General features: G+C 24.9%; 1 protein-coding gene across 2 annotated transcripts; it reads left to right on the forward strand.

Annotated features, from left to right (window-relative positions):
- The first annotated feature begins 9,286 nt into the window (after positions 1-9,286).
- Positions 9,287-13,339, forward strand: LOC129613764 (ESCRT-I complex subunit tsg101-like). 2 transcript variants are annotated; one of them, XM_055527977.1, is made up of 3 exons: positions 9,287-9,468; positions 10,142-10,407; positions 12,887-13,339. In XM_055527977.1, the coding sequence occupies exons 1-3, from the start codon at positions 9,454-9,456 to the stop codon at positions 13,221-13,223; spliced, it is 618 nt and encodes a 205-aa protein (XP_055383952.1). In that variant the 5' UTR covers positions 9,287-9,453; the 3' UTR covers positions 13,224-13,339. The 2 variants fall into 2 exon arrangements, with proteins under 2 accessions (XP_055383952.1, XP_055383951.1); XM_055527976.1 differs by lacking the exon at positions 9,287-9,468 and adding an exon at positions 9,625-9,875.
- Positions 13,340-20,715: the final 7,376 nt, after the last annotated feature.

The raw sequence follows: 20,715 nt of genomic DNA on the forward strand, positions 1-20,715 counted from the left end.
TTTTTAATTCTCTGAAATTTACTTTATATGGTTCATGATCGCCTGTTACTTTCCTAAAATTTAAAGTTTGCAAAAATGACCGAAATTATAATTTTATGAAATAAAATACCAGGCCAGCAGGAAAAATAGGAAGCAACTTTTTATTTTTAATTTTCTGAAATTTACTTTATATGGTTCATGATTTCCTGTTACTATCCTAAAATTTAAAGTTTGCAAAAGTGACCGAAATTATAATTTTTATCAAAAAAAATACCAGGCCAGCAAGAAAAATAGGAAGCAACTTTTTATTTTTAATTTTCTGAAATTTACTTTAAATGGTTCATGATCGCCTGTTACTTTCCATAAAATTTAAGTTGGGAAAAATGACCAAAATTATAATTTTATGAAATAAAATACCAGGCCAGCAGGAAAAATAGGAAGCAACTTTTTATTTTTGATTTTCTGAAATTTACTTTAAATGGTTCATGATCGCCTGTTACTTTCATTAAATTTAAGTTGCTTAAAATGACCAAAATTATAATTTTTATGAAATAAAATACCAGGCCAGCAGGAAAAATAGGAAGCTTTTTATTTTTAATTTTCTGAAATTTACTTTAAATGGTTCATGATCGCCTGTTACTTTTCTTAAATTTAAGTTGCGAAAAATGACCAAAATTATAATTTTTTTGAAATAAAATACCAGGCCAGCAGGAAAAATAGGAAGCAACTTTTTATTTTTAATTTTCTGAAATTTACTTTAAATGGTTCATGATCACCTGTTACTTTCCATAAAATTTAAGTTGGGAAAAATGACCAAAATTATAATTTTATGAAATAAAATACCAGGCCAGCAGGAAAAATAGGAAGCAACTTTTTATTTTTAATTCTCTGAAATTTACTTTATATGGTTCATGATCGCCTGTTACTTTCCCTAAAATTTAAAGTTTGCAAAAATGACCGAAATTATAATTTTTATCAAAAAAAATACCAGGCCAGCAGGAAAAATAGGAAGTAATTTTTTATTTTTAATTCTCTGAAATTTACTTTATATGGTTCGTGATCGCCTGTTACTTTCCATAAAATTTAAGTTGGGAAAAATGACCAAAATTATAATTTTATGAAATAAAATACCAGGCCAGCAGGAAAAATAGGAAGCAACTTTTTATTTTTAATTCTCTGAAATTTACTTTATATGGTTCGTGATCGCCTGTTACTTTCCCTAAAATTTAAAGTTTGCAAAAATGACCGAAATTATAATTTTTATCAAAAAAAATACCAGGCAAGCAGGAAAAATAGGAAGCAACTTTTTATTTTTAATTCTCGGAAATTTACTTTATATGGTTCATGATCGCCTGTTACTTTCCCCAAAATTTAAAGTTTGCACAAATGACCGAAATTATAATTTTTATCAAAAAAAATACCAGGCCAGCAGGAAAAATTGGAAGTAACTTTTTATTTTTAATTCTCTGAAATTTACTTTAAATGGTTCATGATCGCCTGTTACTTTCCTTAAATTTAAGTTGCGAAAAATGACCGAAATTATAATTTTTATGAAATAAAATACCAGGCCAGCAGAATAAATAGGAAGCAACTTTTTATTTTTAATTCTCTGAAATTTACTTTATATGGTTCATGCTCGCCTGTTACTTTCCATAAAATTTAAGTTGGGAAAAATTACCAAAATTATAATTTTATGAAATAAAATACCAGGCCAGCAGGAAAAATAGGAAGCAGCTTTTTATTTTTAATTCTCTGAAATTTACTTTATATGGTTCATGATCGCCTGTTACTTTCCCTAAAATTTAAAGTTTGCAAAAATGACCGAAATTATAATTTTTATCAAAAAAAATACCAGGCCAGCAGGAAAAATAGGAAGCAACTTTTTATTTTTAATTTTCTGAAATTTACTTTAAATGGTTCATGATCGCCTGTTAGTTTCCTTAAATTTAACTTGCGAAAAATGACCAAAATTATAATTTTTATGAAATAAAATACCAGGCCAGCAGGAAAAATAGGAAGCAACTTTTTATTTTTAATTTTCTGAAATTTACTTTAAATGGTTCATGATCGCCTGTTACTTTCCATAAAATTTAAAGTTTGCAAAAATGACCGAAATTATAATTTTTATCAAAAAAAATACCAGGCCAGCAGGAAAAATAGGAAGTAATTTTTTATTTTTAATTTTCTGAAATTTACTTTAAATGGTTCATGATCGCCTGTTACTTTCCATAAAATTTAAGTTGGGAAAAATGACCAAAATTATAATTTTATGAAATAAAATACCAGGCCAGCAGGAAAAATAGGAAGCAACTTTTTATTTTTAATTCTCTGAAATTTACTTTATATGGTTCGTGATCGCCTGTTACTTACCCTTAAATTTAAAGTTTGCAAAAATGACCGAAATTATAATTTTTATCAAAAAAAATACCAGGCAAGCAGGAAAAATAGGAAGCAACTTTTTATTTTTAATTCTCTGAAATTTACTTTATATGGTTCATGATCGCCTGTTACTTTCCCCAAAATTTAAAGTTTGCACAAATGACCGAAATTATAATTTTTATCAAAAAAAATACCAGGCCAGCAGGAAAAATATGAAGCAACTTTTTATTTTTAATTCTCTGAAATTTACTTTAAATGGTTCATGATCGCCTGTTACTTTCCTTAAATTTAAGTTGCGAAAAATGACCGAAATTATAATTTTTATGAAATAAAATACCAGGCCAGCAGGAAAAATAGGAAGCAACTTTTTATTTTTAATTCTCTGAAATTTACTTTATATGGTTCATGATCGCCTGTTACTTTCCCTAAAATTTAAAGTTTGCAAAAATGACCGAAATTATAATTTTTATCAAAAAAAATACCAGGCCAGCAGGAAAAATAGGAAGCAACTTTTTATTTTTAATTTTCTGAAATTTACTTTAAATGGTTCATGATCGCCTGTTAGTTTCCTTAAATTTAACTTGCGAAAAATGACCAAAATTATAATTTTTATGAAATAAAATACCAGGCCAGCAGGAAAAATAGGAAGCAACTTTTTATTTTTAATTTTCTGAAATTTACTTTAAATGGTTCATGATCGCCTGTTACTTTCCTAAAATTTAAAGTTTGCAAAAATGACCGAAATTATAATTTTTATCAAAAAAAATACCAGGGCCAGCAGGAAAAATAGGAAGCAACTTTTTATTTTTAATTCTCTGAAATTTACTTTATATGGTTCATGATCGCCTGTTACTTTCCCTAAAATTTAAAGTTTGCAAAAATGACCGAAATTATAATTTTTATCAAAAAAAATACCAGGCCAGCAGGAAAAATAGGAAGCAACTTTTTATTTTTAATTTTCTGAAATTTACTTTAAATGGTTCATGATCGCCTGTTACTTTCCTTAAATTTAACTTGCGAAAAATGACCAAAATTATAATTTTTATGAAATAAAATACCAGGCCAGCAGGAAAAATAGGAAGCAACTTTTTATTTTTAATTTTCTGAAATTTACTTTAAATGGTTCATGATCGCCTGTTACTTTCATTAAATTTAAGTTGCGTAAAATGACCAAAATTATAATTTTTATGAAATAAAATACCAGGCCAGCAGGAAAAATAGGAAGCTTTTTATTTTTAATTTTCTGAAATTTACTTTAAATGGTTCATGATCGCCTGTTACTTTCCTTAAATTTAAGTTGCGAAAAATGACTGAAATTATAATTTTTATGAAAATACCAGGCCAGCAGGCAAAATAGGAAGCAACTTTTTATTTTTAATTTTCTGAAATTTACTTTAAATGGTTCATGATCGCCTGTTACTTTCCTTAAATTTAAGTTGCGAAAAATGACCAAAATTATAATTTTTATGAAATAAAATACCAGGCCAGCAGGAAAAATAGGAAACAACTTTTTATTTTTAATTTTCTGAAATTTACTTTAAATGGTTCATGATCGCCTGTTACTTTCCATAAAATTTAAGTTGGGAAAAATGACCAAAATTATAATTTTATGAAATAAAATACCAGGCCAGCAGGAAAAATAGGAAGCAACTTTTTATTTTTGATTTTCTGAAATTTACTTTAAATGGTTCATGATCGCCTGTTACTTTCATTAAATTTAAGTTGCGTAAAATGACCAAAATTATAATTTTTATGAAATAAAATACCAGGCCAGCAGGAAAAATAGGAAGCTTTTTATTTTTAATTTTCTGAAATTTACTTTAAATGGTTCATGATCGCCTGTTACTTTCATTAAATTTAAGTTGCGTAAAATGACCAAAATTATAATTTTTATGAAATAAAATACCAGGCCAGCAGGAAAAATAGGAAGCTTTTTATTTTTAATTTTCTGAAATTTACTTTAAATGGTTCATGATCGCCTGATACTTTCCTTAAATTTAAGTTGCGAAAAATGACCAAAATTATAATTTTTATGAAATAAAATACCAGGCCAGCAGGAAAAATAGGAAGCAACTTTTTATTTTTAATTTTCTGAAATTTACTTTAAATGGTTCATGATCACCTGTTACTTTCCCTAAAATTTGAAGTTTGCAAAAATGACCAAAATTGTAATTCTTATAAAAAAAATACCAGGCCAGCAGGAAAAATAGGAGGCAACTTTTTATTTTTAATTTTCTGAAATTTACTTTAAATGGTTCATGATCACCTGATACTTTCCTTAAATTTAAGTTGCGAAAAATGACCAAAATTATAATTTTTATGAAATAAAATACCAGGCCAGCAGGAAAAATAGGAAGCAACTTTTTATTTTTAATTTTCTGAAATTTACTTTAAATGGTTCATGATCACCTGTTACTTTCCCTAAAATTTGAAGTTTGCAAAAATGACCAAAATTGTAATTCTTATAAAAAAAAATACCAGGCCAGCAGGAAAAATAGGAAGCAACTTTTTATTTTTAATTTTCTGAAATTTACTTTAAATGGTTCATGATCACCTGATACTTTCCCTAAAATTTGAAGTTTGCAAAAATTACCAAAATTGTAATTCTTATAAAAAAAAATACCAGGCCAGCAGGAAAAATAGGAAGCAACTTTTTATTTTTAATTTTCTGAAATTTACTTTAAATGGTTCATGATCACCTGTTACTTTCCATAAAATTTAAGTTGGGAAAAATGACCAAAATTATAATTCTTATCAAAAAAAATACCAGGCCAGCAGGAAAAATAGGAAGCAACTTTTTATTTTTAATTTTCTGAAATTTAATTTAAATGGTTCATGATCACCTTTTACTTTCCCTAAAATTTAAGTTGGGAAAAATGATCAAAATTATAATTTTATGAAATAAAATACCAGGCCCGCAGGAAAAATAGGAAGCAAGTTTTTATTTTTAATTTTCTGAAATTTACTTTAAATGGTCCATGATCTCCTGTTACTTTTTTTAAATTTAAGTTGGGAAAAATGACCAAAATTATAATTTTTATGAAATAAAATACCAGGCCAGCAGGAAAAATAGGAAGCAACTTTTTATTTTTAATTTTCTGAAATTTACTTTAAATGGTTCATGATCGCCTGTTACTTTCCCTAAAATATGAAGTTTGCAAAATTAACCAAAACTATAATTTTTATCAAATAAAATACCAGGCCAGCAGGAAAAATAGGAAGCCACTTTTTATTTTTAATTTTCTGAAATTTACTTTAAATGGTCCATGATCTCCTGTTACTTTCCCTAAAATTTAATGTTTGCAAAGATGACCAAAACTATAATTTTATGAAATAAAATACCAGGCCAGCATGAAAAATAAGAAGCAAGTTTTTATTTTTAATTTTCTGAAATTTACTTTAAATGGTTCATGATCGCCTATTACTTTTCTTAAATTTAAGTTGGGAAAAATGATCAAAATTATAATTTTATGAAATAAAATACCAGGCCCGCAGGAAAAATAGGAAGCAACTTTTTATTTTTAATTTTCTGAAATTTACTTTAAATGGTTCATGATCGCCTGTTACTTTCCCTAAAATATGAAGTTTGCAAAATTAACCAAAACTATAATTTTTATCAAATAAAATACCAGGCCAGCAGGAAAAATAGGAAGCCACTTTTTATTTTTAATTTTCTGAAATTTACTTTAAATGGTCCATGATCTCCTGTTACTTTCCCTAAAATTTAAAGTTTGCAAAGATGACCAAAACTATAATTTTATGAAATAAAATACCAGGCCAGCATGAAAAATAGGAAGCAAGTTTTTATTTTTAATTTTCTGAAATTTACTTTAAATGGTTCATGATCGCCTATTACTTTCCCTAAAATTTGAAGTTTGCAAAAATGACCAAAATTGTAATTCTTATAAAAAAAAATACCAGGCCAGCAGGAAAAATAGGAAGTAATTTTTTATTTTTAATTTTCTGAAATTTACTTTAAATGGTCCATGATCGCCTGTTACTTTCCCTAAAATTTGAAGTTTGCTAAAATGACCGAAATTGTCAATTTTCTTTTTAATTTTCTGAAATTTATTTTCTATTTACAATACATTCATTAAAATTGAAATTCATGTCATGTTCTTTTTGAGAATTTTTCTCATTGGTGTATTTTCGTACAAATTGCTTGCCGAGCAAAATCCAATTTTACACATTTTTTATATACATAACGTATTTATATGTAAAAATGTCACTTTTTGTTCAAAAAGGGTTTTCAACTTTATATTTGTCCTGGCATAATTATAAAAAAGGAAAATTATTGGGTGTATTTAATTCTCACAGTGAGATGTGTATATAATACATTTAAAAAAAAATTTTAATTCTCATTTCTTTAAGAAACATGTGCTCGGAACGAATCATCAACTTACCTGTAAAAAAAATTAATGTCGATTGGGAACTCTTTGTTGCCAGGCCGATACCAAATATGTGTGTATTTATATTTTTGTGAAGTAAAAATATAGATTCCATTTTTGTTCAGTAGGCTCGAGAACGAATCATATTTGCACTACTCTTTCGCTCATCCTCTACTGATCAGATCAGAATTGTATGAACTACCTTTGAAATTATAATCAAATTTATTCCAAAATACTTTTTATATTAAACTCAAAATTAATTAAAGTTTTAAAACACCAATATTTACCATAATAAATAAGATTATGTAATTTATAAATTAATATTAAAATAATGTAAAATTCATATAAAAATCATTTTGAAATAAGATGAAAAATCATACATCCCTATACATATAAGATAACTTGCGTAATTTTTTATATTAATTATTTGTACATAATATACATCACATATGCATGTACATATAGTAGTATATATATATATTGTTATGCCCAATGTTTTTATTTAGTGAAAAGATTTTCTTTTTGGTTTTGTACCTTCTTCTTAAATATTAATATACGTATATTCGTGTATGTAACACAGGTGTACAATAATGTAATGTATTAAATGTCCCTTCCATTAAATTCTATATATGTACACGAGTTCATCATTAAAATTAAATTTAATATCATTTGATTAAGTTGGATACACATCGACTTATCAATTATAATAAAAGCGCCCAAAATGTTTATTAACTTTGTTTCTCTTCGTCGGAAAGGTCTGAGTGACATTTTTGAGTGATTTTCTTGACGACTTTTTTCGATACTGTTCTAGTCTTCTTTAGCTGGAATTTTTTTCAAGGGATTTTTTTGAGTGGTTTTTTTGATCTTGACTTTTTGGTAATTGTTCTAATAAAAATAATAAATAAAAATAGAAAAAAATAACAACAAAATTTCATAATGCAACTCAGTGCCATATTTCATTATAATCTTATAATAAAAATCTACCTATATTATAATTAACAATGTCCCGGTGTGACAGTGTCACAATGTACAAAAAATGGGGGGTGGGTTGGGAGTAATATCGTTACGACGGAGTTTTACTAGTTATTAGATAAAATAGTATGCTTAATAATTATAGTATAATAATTTTAAAATATAAGCAAAATGAATTGTGTATTATTAAAACCATAATTTATGTAATTTTAATGTCAACGAGGTGGGGAGGGAAGCGGCGGTGTGTTTCTGTACAGTTTTAAATTCAAAGGTATACAATCTCTTTCCAGGGATAATAACGTTTCAAAAATATATAGCTAATTGTTAAAATTTATACTAGTATTTTACTATAATATTAAAATATTTGTTAAAAATAATAATTCATAACTCTATATATAAAAGTATATAATTGAGGAATTGAATTATTTTCTATCCAAGTATTTACTCAGCTATGCCATTTATATTTAATAATAATAATATTAAATACAAACTTTTATCTATGCACAATAAGTGTGCACAAGTAATATGCATATACACATAAAAGTGTATTCATTTGGGTCAAACCAATCGTTTGTAAAGCAGCGCTTTTCCCTTCAATAAGTTAAAATTTTGATTTTAAAAAAAATCTACATTATTAAAATGCTACGTTATGTACATTATTAAAAATACTTTTATTCATACACGAATATGTTTCAAAAATTGCATACATTTAGGATAAGCACTGGTCCATTTGCATATTATGCGATCTTTGAAATAAAACAAAAAAAAATTGAAATAGGTTTTAATAAAATGCTCGAATTTAAGGGTTAAATGTGTGAGTTACGACAAACAATTATATTTTTTGATATTCACTGTTAGCTTTCTGCATATATATAAGTTTGGAAAAGCTTACAGTTTTGGAAATACAAGGTGCCCAAAATTCAAATGTTTCAAATTTCGACGGGCGATAACTTGAGAAGGGGTGGAGGCGGAAAAAATGTTTTTTCTAACGAAATGAACTATGTATTAAGTGCCTAAAAGTTGCTAAAGTTTCAAACTCTATAGCATGAGGTCCAAAAGGAAAACGATATTAAAAATTTGAAAAAAAAAAAACAGATTTTAGAGAACGGTAAATTTTAACGGTATTTTTGGTTTGTTTATAATTTAATTATGCTATTGCTCGGTAGAAGCTTGCCACTACTTTTTTGTCTTCGCAGAGTTTAAAAAATGTTTGTGGTTTAAAAAATTTTGTGTTAAAAAATGGCATTTTTAGGGCTATAGGTTTCTGAGGTGGGGAAATAGGTAAAAATTTTCTTCTACGGAAAATAAGTTTCTATCTTCAAGGGTGTAGAAATTTTGTAAACAGGCACACGGACAGACGAACGGACGGACCGAGTGAAACTAATAAGCAGTTTTTCCCAAAATACTTTTTTGGAAAAGTGCTAAAAATTATGTGATTACTAATGTATGTTACGCTTAAAATAATTTAAGTGTAACAGTTTTCCCTATCTTAATATTTTTATTATATTAAAATATAAAATATAAAAATTTTTGATTTCATTTCAGTGTTAACCTTTTAATAAATATATTCAAAAAAAAATTGTAATCCCGGGAGAAAAAAAGAAAAAATTAAATTAAAATTTATTTTAAAAAAAAAACAAAAATCAAATTGAAATTTTCTGTTATATTAGTTTAAGTTGTGTGTGTGTGTGCATTTTTGATCTCTTGATTTAAAGATTTATTTTTTAAAAAGAAAATGTTAAAATTTGTGGTATGTACTTTTTGAATATTGTTAAAAAAATAAATTCGACAATAATTAATTTAAACTACTCGTATAATAATTTTTTAGAAAATTATAAATTCATGGATTCCCGGCTTCGTCAATATAACAGTTACATATACATATATACATACTTAATATTCATTAAGTATTCTTTAGATTTTGTTAGTTTGTTTTTGTGATATTACCATTTATGCCTGTCAACTCTATAGAAATTGTTTTAGGAAACCATATAACAGTTTCCTATTAATTGTTATTATAATTCAATTTCTTAATTATGTACATTTTATACAATATTCTTGACCTCCAAAATTTAATAATACGGTATCAATATACAATTCGGCTTATAAATGTAAATTACTGAATTTTGTCAAGATATAATGTTATATAATTTTGATGTAAGGTTTTACTCTGAAGATTATTTATTTAAAAATAAATAATGCTGAATATTGATTATAACATTTATAAAATCCCTATATAGATATTAAAATTAAACAATATTCAGTATATAGATTTTATATAATTACTGTACAATTCTCTTCTTAAAAATCTCATCATAAACGCAAATTTTTAATTATATTTGCATTTTAATATATTAAATATATTTTAAATTTTTTATAAATTCTATATCTAATTTTTCGTTTCATTTTTACATGTATACAAGACTTTCGAAATTTTCATAATTTATATAAATTACGTGATTGCACGACCTGAATTACCACCCCCATCATCATCTTCATCTTCATCATCATCATCATATCAATATAATTCTATAATATCATCAACACAAGCAAGCAGTTATCTTCCACCGTCTTCATCATCATCATCATCAGCTGGAGCAAGTTATGGCCCCCCAGTACAAGCACCAATAATACATAAACATGTTTATGTACATGTTTCACCAAATGAACCAGAACATCAACCAGCAAGGTATACATAAATATATATATAATAGATTTGTTCCCTCTCATATTTTCTTTAACCAATTTCTAAATCTTACCTACCAAAGCCTACCTCTTCTTTCTTAAATTGTGTGTTTCTCTTGTTTCGCGCAGCACCTTTATAAAAAAACATAGATAAAGAGGCATACAGTATTGTTAAAAGTTTTTTATTCATACTAAATAATAATTATCAAGTATAATTATTTGGTTTGTGAGCATAGTACACATAATTTTTGATTCCGGTTCCGGTTTTTATTGTAAACCTTACATATATGTATATATGTTTTATATATTATGTAATGTTAATATTATTTAATCATATTTTATATAGTTCTTTGACAAAATAATTATATTTCTACTTATCTACAAGTTGTTTTTGATGTGTTACGGTCTCTTAAACTTTTTAAATTTTCTCATTGTTTTTATTTACCTTTCTTTTATATTGTTTTTTTTTCTTATTTGCTCTGTTATATTATGAAATTTGAAACTTTTACCTACATTAAATTACATAATTATATGCGAATAATATGCTATATTTATGTGACATACTATAAAAATGTATACACATATATAATTATAATTATTTATTATGTTATATATATATACAGAATATATACATTATACAGAATTAACGAGTAAAAGTATGTATAAAATATTATATCGTTATACAGGGTATTTTGCATAAGGTGGAAAATAATTTCAGCGATAATTCTTTGATCAGCAAAAAATTGTATGGGTGGGCGGTGCAGATATACTCTTTTTCGATCTACAGCCTGTTGAAAAAAAGATACCGGACTTTTCCTGTGTTTAAATAAATTCTTGTAACTTCGGAACCATATAACATAGAGTTATCATTGTGAGCTTATTTTACAGGCGATTTATTGTTCTATATTTCTAGTCTCTCAATTAATCTGATTTGAGCCATAGTTTTCGAGATGCAGCTCGTCAATGTCAAATAAAACCCCCGAATACAATTTTTTGCTGGAAATTTATCAAAGAATCATCCCTGAAATTATTTCCCACCATATGCTAAACACCCTGTATAATATTCAATTATGTACAACAAGAAAAACTTTCTTATATAATATCTGTACATATTTATTTATGAATTTTATTTCCTTAATCTCTTATTATTTTTTTACAATATCATTTTAATCAGAATGATTTTTTTTTTGTATAACAGAAGTTAATAATTATTATTATATAATAATATGTTGATTATCATGAAAGGGAAAGGAAGAATTTAACTTACTTCGCACAATAAAATTTTAATTAAATAAAATAATGTAAAATTTATGTTTAGATATTTATGCCCTTAAAAGGTATATGAATAACACTTTCAGTTAATATATACATACATATGTATATAAAAAAGTTAATTGAACGATATAAATAAAAAATCGTAATTTTTTAATTACTTATTTGATTTGACAGATATCTTTTAATAATTTTTGTATGAAAAACATAAAATGTCAGAAGTTTTAACTGTTATATTGTATAACAGAATTGCATAATTAGCGTTAGGGTTTTTTATCGAAGAACTGCAAATTTGTAGTATTCGATTTTGACGTACTGTTTTGCAGCATGATCTGTCGGTTATGCTGCAAGTAAAATTTTAAAAAAGCTTTAGCATATGAGCAGTTTAAAAAAATTCATTGCTCAAAAATGTCGGATTTAAGATTTAATTTATTAAAGTAAATTTTTGAGTTAATTTGAAATAATACCGAAAACAGTCCTCTAGGCTTTTAATTTTTTTTTGTCACGTCGCGAAATGTGATGTGTAATAAAGAAAATTAAGAAAATGAATTTTCCATAAACTCGATTAAAATTGGAAATTTCGGCCGATTGTTTACTTTTACACTGAAATTAATAAAATTACTCAATATTAACATATCTAATTCCATCTATTTTTGTTCTATTTTCTTTAAACTTAATTTTTCAACAACTCTTAAATGTCTGTCGACAACAAAATATACGCACAACTAAATGTGGCAAAAAATGTGACAATTTTCAAAAATTCATCTAGTAGAATAACATTACGGACACCTTTTGTGACAAATAGTGAGACGCGCATTTAGTAGAATACCAAATCTGTCACCTCACACATTTTCATTTGTATGCGGACGCGTTTAGTAGAATAAGACTGAATATTTATATATACAAAATACAAAATATTATGTAATATTAACAAAATCTTCAACTGCAATACCACTGTATTTATATTATCTATACAAACATACTATAAACCTATATAAATCTATATTAAAAATTCGTATAAAGGAAGCGTCTCAGTTATGCATTATACTCCTATGTACTTTCTTAAAAAGAGGAAATATATAAAGGTGTATCTGTATATGATCAAATAAATCAAGGGGGGAGAGAGTAGAAAATTTATGAATATTTATTAATTTATTATTTATTAAAATAAAAATTATTATATTTTGATTATATTATAAAATTTTTTTAAGGAAACCAATTGTTTTACCACCGCCACAAAAACATTATAAAATTGTATTTATAAAAGCACCATCACCTCCAATACCAACATCACCGGTTATACCAATAGTACCACAAAGTGAAGAAAAAACTTTAGTTTATGTACTTGTTAAAAAACCAGATGAACAACCGGATATAATAATACCAACCTTAGCACCAACACAACCAAGCAAACCGGAAGTGTATTTTATAAGATATAAAACACAAAAGCAATCAGTACAAAGTATTGAAAGTGGCGGTACATATCCAAATAGTATATCACCGTTACCATCTGGTGATTATGGAGCACCAATTGATCATAGCAGTTAAAAATTGGGTGTTCTTTTTGTTTCCATCCAAAACTATTGTATTATTGATTATTTTTTTAATATATTATATCAAAACTTTACACTTATACATATAATAATAAAAATATATGAAATATAGTTCTGTTTATATTTTGTTATTTTTTACATATATATATATATATATATATATATATATATATATATATATATATATATGTTTGTTTATATGCATATATATATATATAATATACATATGCATATGCATCAGAGTATGAAAAGTATGAAAAATTTGAAATTTTAACTTTTCATTTCTAAAAAACGTTCATTTTCCAGGTGACGTAACATTGGAACTTTTTTCAATTTTAGCATAGCTGGCAATCTTGTCTACTGACCTTTAATTTGCTACTTGGGTCATCTTTCTACTCATTCTGGGTTATTAGTTATAGAGAAAAATATATTTTTCTTCAATGATTTAGAAAAATTTACAACAGTTCAAAATGGTAAATCCCTCACATTTACAAAGTTGAATGGCCGGGAGAATATCATTAATTTGTTTATCAAAAACCCCTTTATTCTGAGGTTTTCAAATCATATTTGACAATGTGGATGTTTTACAGAAAGTTTTTCTTGTAACTTCGAGCTTTTGTTATCTATTGAGGTGTGAACGTCGTCTCTCTACAAAAGTTTTGTCTACTTATGAGGAAATACACAATGGTAAACAGCAATGCACTTTGATATGACACACCCTGTATATATTTATATATATATATATACATATATATACATAATGAAATAAAAATAATAAAAATAATGAATAGTTTAAAGATCATATTTATCGTTTTTTTTATAATATTTCAATATCCCCTTGATTTAATGTTACCCGGCTCTTTACTTTATAAAACTGAACAAATTCCCGGAGTCAAATGGAGAAGTTAACAATATGAGGTTACAATAAGCCACAAAACAATAACGTATATATTTCATTAAATATCACATGTAAGTCTAGAAAAGTTTTACAGTTCTTATTACATTAAACTATATATATAATAGTTAATTCATTATATAACGTGTAAAATATGTTTTGTATACTTGTATAAGAATTTTAGCCTTAAATATAAAATATGAACCTAATTATACTTAAAATATAAACAAATGACTTAAGTGAGAAACTTAAAAGAAATTTTTTCAAAACAAATTTCAAATTTAAATTTTTGTTAGGAGAAAAGGGAAAAACTTGAATTTTCCTAAAGCTCGAATGCTTGATATTTCGAAAGTATATAAAATACAAAATCAAGCTAGATGTTGATTTTAAGCCCATTACTAGATTTTTCAAAAACTGAAGCCTCTATCATTTTCGAAGCGGAAGGTATAACCAAAACCACTTGGATAAGTAGAAATGTGGAGAAAATTCGTTAAAATCCCTGAAACTTGAAGTTCTTGAGATTTAGCACTTAGTCCTGAACAAAAGTTTTACTTATTTTTGACCCTCTAGCCCCGTGATCCGCAAAGTGGTCTATATAGATCCCCAGGGTCCATAGAGACCCGCTGCTAGGAGTCTACGAAAAAATATGAATTTAGTTCACTAAGTTTTATATTTAACTTTCTCACGTCAAAGAAAGTAGCAGTGGGTCCATCAAAAATTGAAAAACACGACAAGGGGTCTACGATAGAAAAAAGTTTGGGAATCTGTGTTCTTACTAATGGTATTAAATAAAATTACAAATTTAATAAAAATATTAAACTTACCTTTTTGGTGGTCCATTTTTGTATTTATAAAAAATTTTAAATTTAATTTTATTTTGTAAATAAATTTTTCACTCTTTTATATAAATTAAATTTAAAAAAAGCCCTTATAATAAAGATTATACGATTCCTACGTATTTATACATTGCATAAATTTTAAGTCTTAAAGGATCATATCCAATGAAAATGGATGAAAATAACTAGTAGGCCATTTAAATAAAGTTTCCGTAATGCTTGTATTAAATATGTATACTGTATTTCCGCATAAATAATATTCATAAGCTGCTCAAATTGATATATGATGATCCCGATTAGTAATGAAACTGCAATAAAATTCACTTTTCATATTACTTATATAATAAAATCTCCATTTTCGTCATTAAATTCAAGTTCATCAAATGTAAATTGAAAATATTCAGTTAACGTAGATTTACAGTGTTAACGTAGTTAAACAGTGGTGTAATTCTAAAATTCTAATATAATATTGAAAATTAGTATATAATAACAGTAATATAATTAACAACAAATCCAACAAGCACAACAAATAACATATTAGGGATTTTCGTTAACGCATTATATACATATAACGAAAATTACACTATATTTGTGTTCATAAAAAAAATGTGGAGAATCTATTTTCATTATACAATATAGCGCAATATAGCAATATTATAGTATAAATATAGCGCATTTACATCATAGAATTTGTAGTTAAAAATATATTGAATATTCATCATGCTCTTATGCTCTTGCAGCACTGCTTTTCACTTAGTAAATTTGTTTTGCCGCATTTGCTTGTACGAAAATCCCTATTATTGTAATTTTAAGTTTAGCGATAATTTAATGCATTTAGCATTGTGAATAAAACAAAACAATTTTAATTGACCAACATTATTTGATGTAATTTGGTATTTTAGAATGTTATTTAAAATTTTTTTAATTTGTATACAAATTGAATGAAAACAAAATATTTTTTATTTAAAATTTAAAACAACAAAAAAAATAAATATATTTTTTCCAGGTTTTATTTTTTTTTTTTACAAAATTATTTGAAATTTAATTATTTCTTAGGTTTTTTGTTTTTGTTTCAAAACCAAATTACAAACATATTGTATTATAATAATGATTATATAAATTCTTGATAATTACCTTAAAGTAAAAATTTTCTGGTTGTTCAAATTTTGTACAATTGATGATAATAAATTAAATAAATAAATTATAAATATATTAAATAAATAAAACAATTTTAATAAAATAAATTAATTATTAATTAAAAATATCTTCCATAAATATTGACTATAAAAAAAAACGAAAAAATCAAATTAAATAAATTAATTCTTATATGTAAATTACTTATATATAATCCAAAAATGTATTATACAAAAAATCAATATGTATGAAAACTCTTTTCAATACGAAATCTTGACTAAATTGAATCAAACTCCGATATTTCACTACCCTAAAAATAAATAAATGAGAAAACAAATATTCCAAATTAATAATTTTAATTTTGTATACATATACAAGATGTTAAGTTTCAAAATCGCACTAATATTGTATACTGCTATATTATATAAACAATTCAACAATTATAACTCATAAGCTGAATTTAATTTTATGTACAAAGTATATGTATATACAGGTATTACTGTAATTTTGAAATCTAGGCTTGAAACTAATTATATTTTTTTATTCTCTTACTTTATCGGGTTTATATAAATGCGTATGGGGTAGTAAAAATGTTGATCCAATATCTCGTTCAGCCATTGTATTAGCTTCCTAAAAATAAAACAAAAATTATAATAATTTACAATTATTTAATAAATAATATTTAAAAAACAACTATTAAAATAAATTAATCAAATACTGTCTAAATAATAAATTATATATATAATCTAAATGGTAATATAACAATATAACAGTTATATAACACTATTTAGCAATTAATATATATGTTATTTAGATGTAAAAACCTACAAAATTATTTTATATATTTTATATTTAAAATATAAATTGACTAAAATATAATTAGCTTACATCATTTGAATTATGTATTAATTGTTTTTCATAGGCACTTCGGAATGATTTTACTTGTGGTTGAATTGTTGTTTCATCATATGATCGAGCTTCTGATTCTCCCCTTAAAAGAAATTTTTGTTTTTTAAATTCCTAATCATTTAACGATTTAATTAAGAGTAATAGTAACTATTTTATATGTAATTTAAATTTTAATTTAAAGTTATAGTTTAACTATTGGTAATACAATGAAACCTATATGTCTTTTTACAATATTCAGGTATAAGCCTTGTGTAAGACCTGAATTGTTTTATAATACATGTACATAGCATTATGTTTGCAATTCTAATGTAACAGAATACAAATGATTGTATATACATATATAAAATTAAAAAAATACTTACATATCATTTCTTTGTATGGTATCCAACCAATCATCCATAGAATCAAAAAAAAGATCTTGACTAAAAGTAAAAATAAAAAAAAAATAAAATTAGATCCTAGATGAATTAAATTAACTTGTTATCTATTCTATATTATAATTGTATATATATACCTATCATCTTTTTTACAAAAATATTCAAAATTAGCTGAAGGTGTAGTTGATTGCTGTCTTAATCCATTTGTTGTATCAGTATTATATAAATTCAAATCAATAAAATTTCCACCATCATCATAATTATTATTGTTATTTTCACTATTATTATTATTATTATTATTACCATTACTATTATTACTATTATCATTCATATTATTATTATTATTATTATTATTATTATTTTGTGTATTTTTATTATTATGATTATTATTATTATTAATACTATTATAATTACGATAATGATGATGATGATGGTGATAATGATTATTATTATTATTACTTTTTGTATACTGTTGATGATTTCTATTTGCTGTTGTTGTTACTATTATCGTTTCTAATAAATCGACAATATTTAATATAATAAATATATAGAAATAAATAAAGTAAATACATTTACATGTGTATATAAATTTATTTACCATTTTCATGTTGATGCTGTTGTTTTTGTTGTTGCTGCTCTTGATTACCATTACTATTATTATTAATTAAATTTTCTCCAACTGTTGCAGATACCTCAAAACCAGCTGAAACTAATGCACCCGTTGATGTTGTATGTGTAGCACCATGTTTTGAAGAATTTGATGATTTTTTTGATGGATTTGACACCTATATTTTTTTATTATTAATTTACAATTATTATTATATTAAATATGTATTAATATATACTCGTATAGTACCTGAGCCCCTGCATCTAAATAAGCCAAAATTTTACTTTCTAATTCATTTCCAAAATTATTATTAATATTTCCATTATTATTTCCCATATTTGATTCTTCTGTTATTGTTGTATGTTGATGATGTAATGATGAATAATATTTAGCACGTGGTATCATAACAATTAATGATCTATCGTTTTGATCAACAACGTTACATACCCGATGTTGTTGCAAATCATTAATATTTAATTTTTGTTGCTTATGTTGTTGCTGCTGTTGATGATGATGATGATGTTGTTGTTGTTGTTGTAATGATAAATTTGATGTTATTGGATTAAATATTGATGAACAATGCTCAATTAAACGATGATTCACATTATGATTGTCATCAATATCAACAAAATTACAATTATTTGAATTTATAACATTATTATCATCGATATTGATTAATGAATTAATTTGATGTCGTATTGGTCTTTGTTTATATTTTTGATGATGATGATGTGATTGTTGCTGTTGTTGTATACGTTGTTGCTGGTAATTTTTAATATTATAATAATTTGTTCTATTATTTTTTCGACATTGATAATTTTCGTTATTATGCTGCTGTTGTTCTCTAATAAATGAAGATTTCTAAAAAAAAAAAAGATATTTATTTGAAAATTCTTATTTTAAATAATTTAAAATTTATAAAAAAAAAATTTTTTTCCAACTTACTTTTGGAAAATGCATTGAACTATCTGAATTATTGCTTGTTTCACTTGTGGAATCTCTAATCATTGCTCTTTTATCCATACTATTACCTTTTATATTATGATGATTTGTTGTACGACAATTATTACCAATACCTTTTGGTATTGGTAATATGTTTATACCAGACATTATATTTTGTATATTACGTTCTTTACGACGTTTTATATATGTTAAGAATACACATAATATTAATAATAATAATGTTATAATTGCAATTGATATAATTGCTATTAAAAATATTTTTAAATTTAATTGACACATTGAACCGGCATACCATCTAAAACATTCACATAATGGTTGTTCACTATCATCTGGTGTGTAACATGTACCATGATAATTACAATATGAGCAACCTATTAATTCAGCTGAACATAAGCGTCCAGGATACATTGAATTTTCTGATAAATCAGCATAACCTTCACGACAGCTACATGAATATGTTCCATATAAATTAAAACAGTGGGCATTTATTGAACAATCACTATAATGACGATTTGAGCATTCATCAAAATCTATATAAAATAAAATAAGTAAAATATATACATAAATTTTAATTAATACAAAACAATTTACAAACCAACCTGATACTTTTAATTCTTCTACACCAGACTTTGTCGAATATAATTCCGTACCACCAATACTGTAATTATTATGACGTAAATATTTCTTAAAAACATTCATCAATCTGCTATCATCACTGTTATGAGTTAACTAAATAAATAATAAATTTATATATTTTTTTCCTATATAATTGCATTTATCAGGGACAGTAGACATTTTATAGGCAAGGACTATAAAAGATAATCAAGTCTTATTTACCTGTAAATTAAAATGACTTATAACACCATCTTTATTATTTGGTAACTGATATGATTGAACATTAACTCCATGATAAACATCACGAAAATCCGATTGCATTACCATACGATCAAGTGCATCATGTGTTATTTCAGTTAATTTATTATAAAAAATACTTGACGAATCTAAGAGACTATCATCAAATTTAATAATCCTCTTTCCAATACGATATAATGGTAGTGATAATGAATATGTGTATGTTGCTGAAATATGTATATATAAATAAAAATATTAATTTTATTATAAAATTGTGTTCCTGAAGAAGTCAAATTTGTAACATTAAATCTGAATTAAGTAAACGATCTTATATTTTTCATGTATATTTTTAATTACTCTTTACAAAGAACTGCACAAATTATCTGACTTCAAAAATTCAGTTATGTCGGTACAAATACAAAATTCAGCTTATGACTTTTAATTGCTGAATTATGTAAAAATACAGGATTAATGCAATTTTAAAGTCAGAGTTTAAATATTATTTTTATATTTCTGATAATTAAGTGACATAAAATTAAAATAAAGAACTTACGTTTACATGGCCTATCTGGGAATAATCTTATAAAACCTGGACGACATACACATTTCATTACATTATTAATACGCTGACATAATTCATTTTTAGATGGTTTACAATCAGGCCGACATCCAGAATTTAATTTTATATTTATATTATTATTATTATTATTATTATTGTTATTATTATCATTATTATTGTTATTTGTGTTGATATTATTATTATTATTTTTATTGTCATTACGATTATTTGCGTTATAAATATTATTATAATTTATATTATCTTTTAATTTTGGTGGTGATGCTATTAATATACCACCCAATAATATATGATTAACATTATTGCTTTTTAATTCATCATTACGATTAATTGTAAT

The sequence above is a fragment of the Condylostylus longicornis genome, unplaced genomic scaffold, assembly GCF_029603195.1.
Source record: "Condylostylus longicornis isolate FDR11 unplaced genomic scaffold, ASM2960319v2 ptg000091l, whole genome shotgun sequence".
NCBI classification, from domain to species: domain Eukaryota; kingdom Metazoa; phylum Arthropoda; class Insecta; order Diptera; family Dolichopodidae; genus Condylostylus; species Condylostylus longicornis.

Excerpts from the sequence above, each read along its gene's own strand:
- LOC129613764 (XM_055527976.1), top strand. Across the intron at positions 10,408-12,886 it reads CCAGAACATCAACCAGCAAG|GAAACCAATTGTTTTACCAC; the intron begins GTATACATAAAT and ends AATTTTTTTAAG.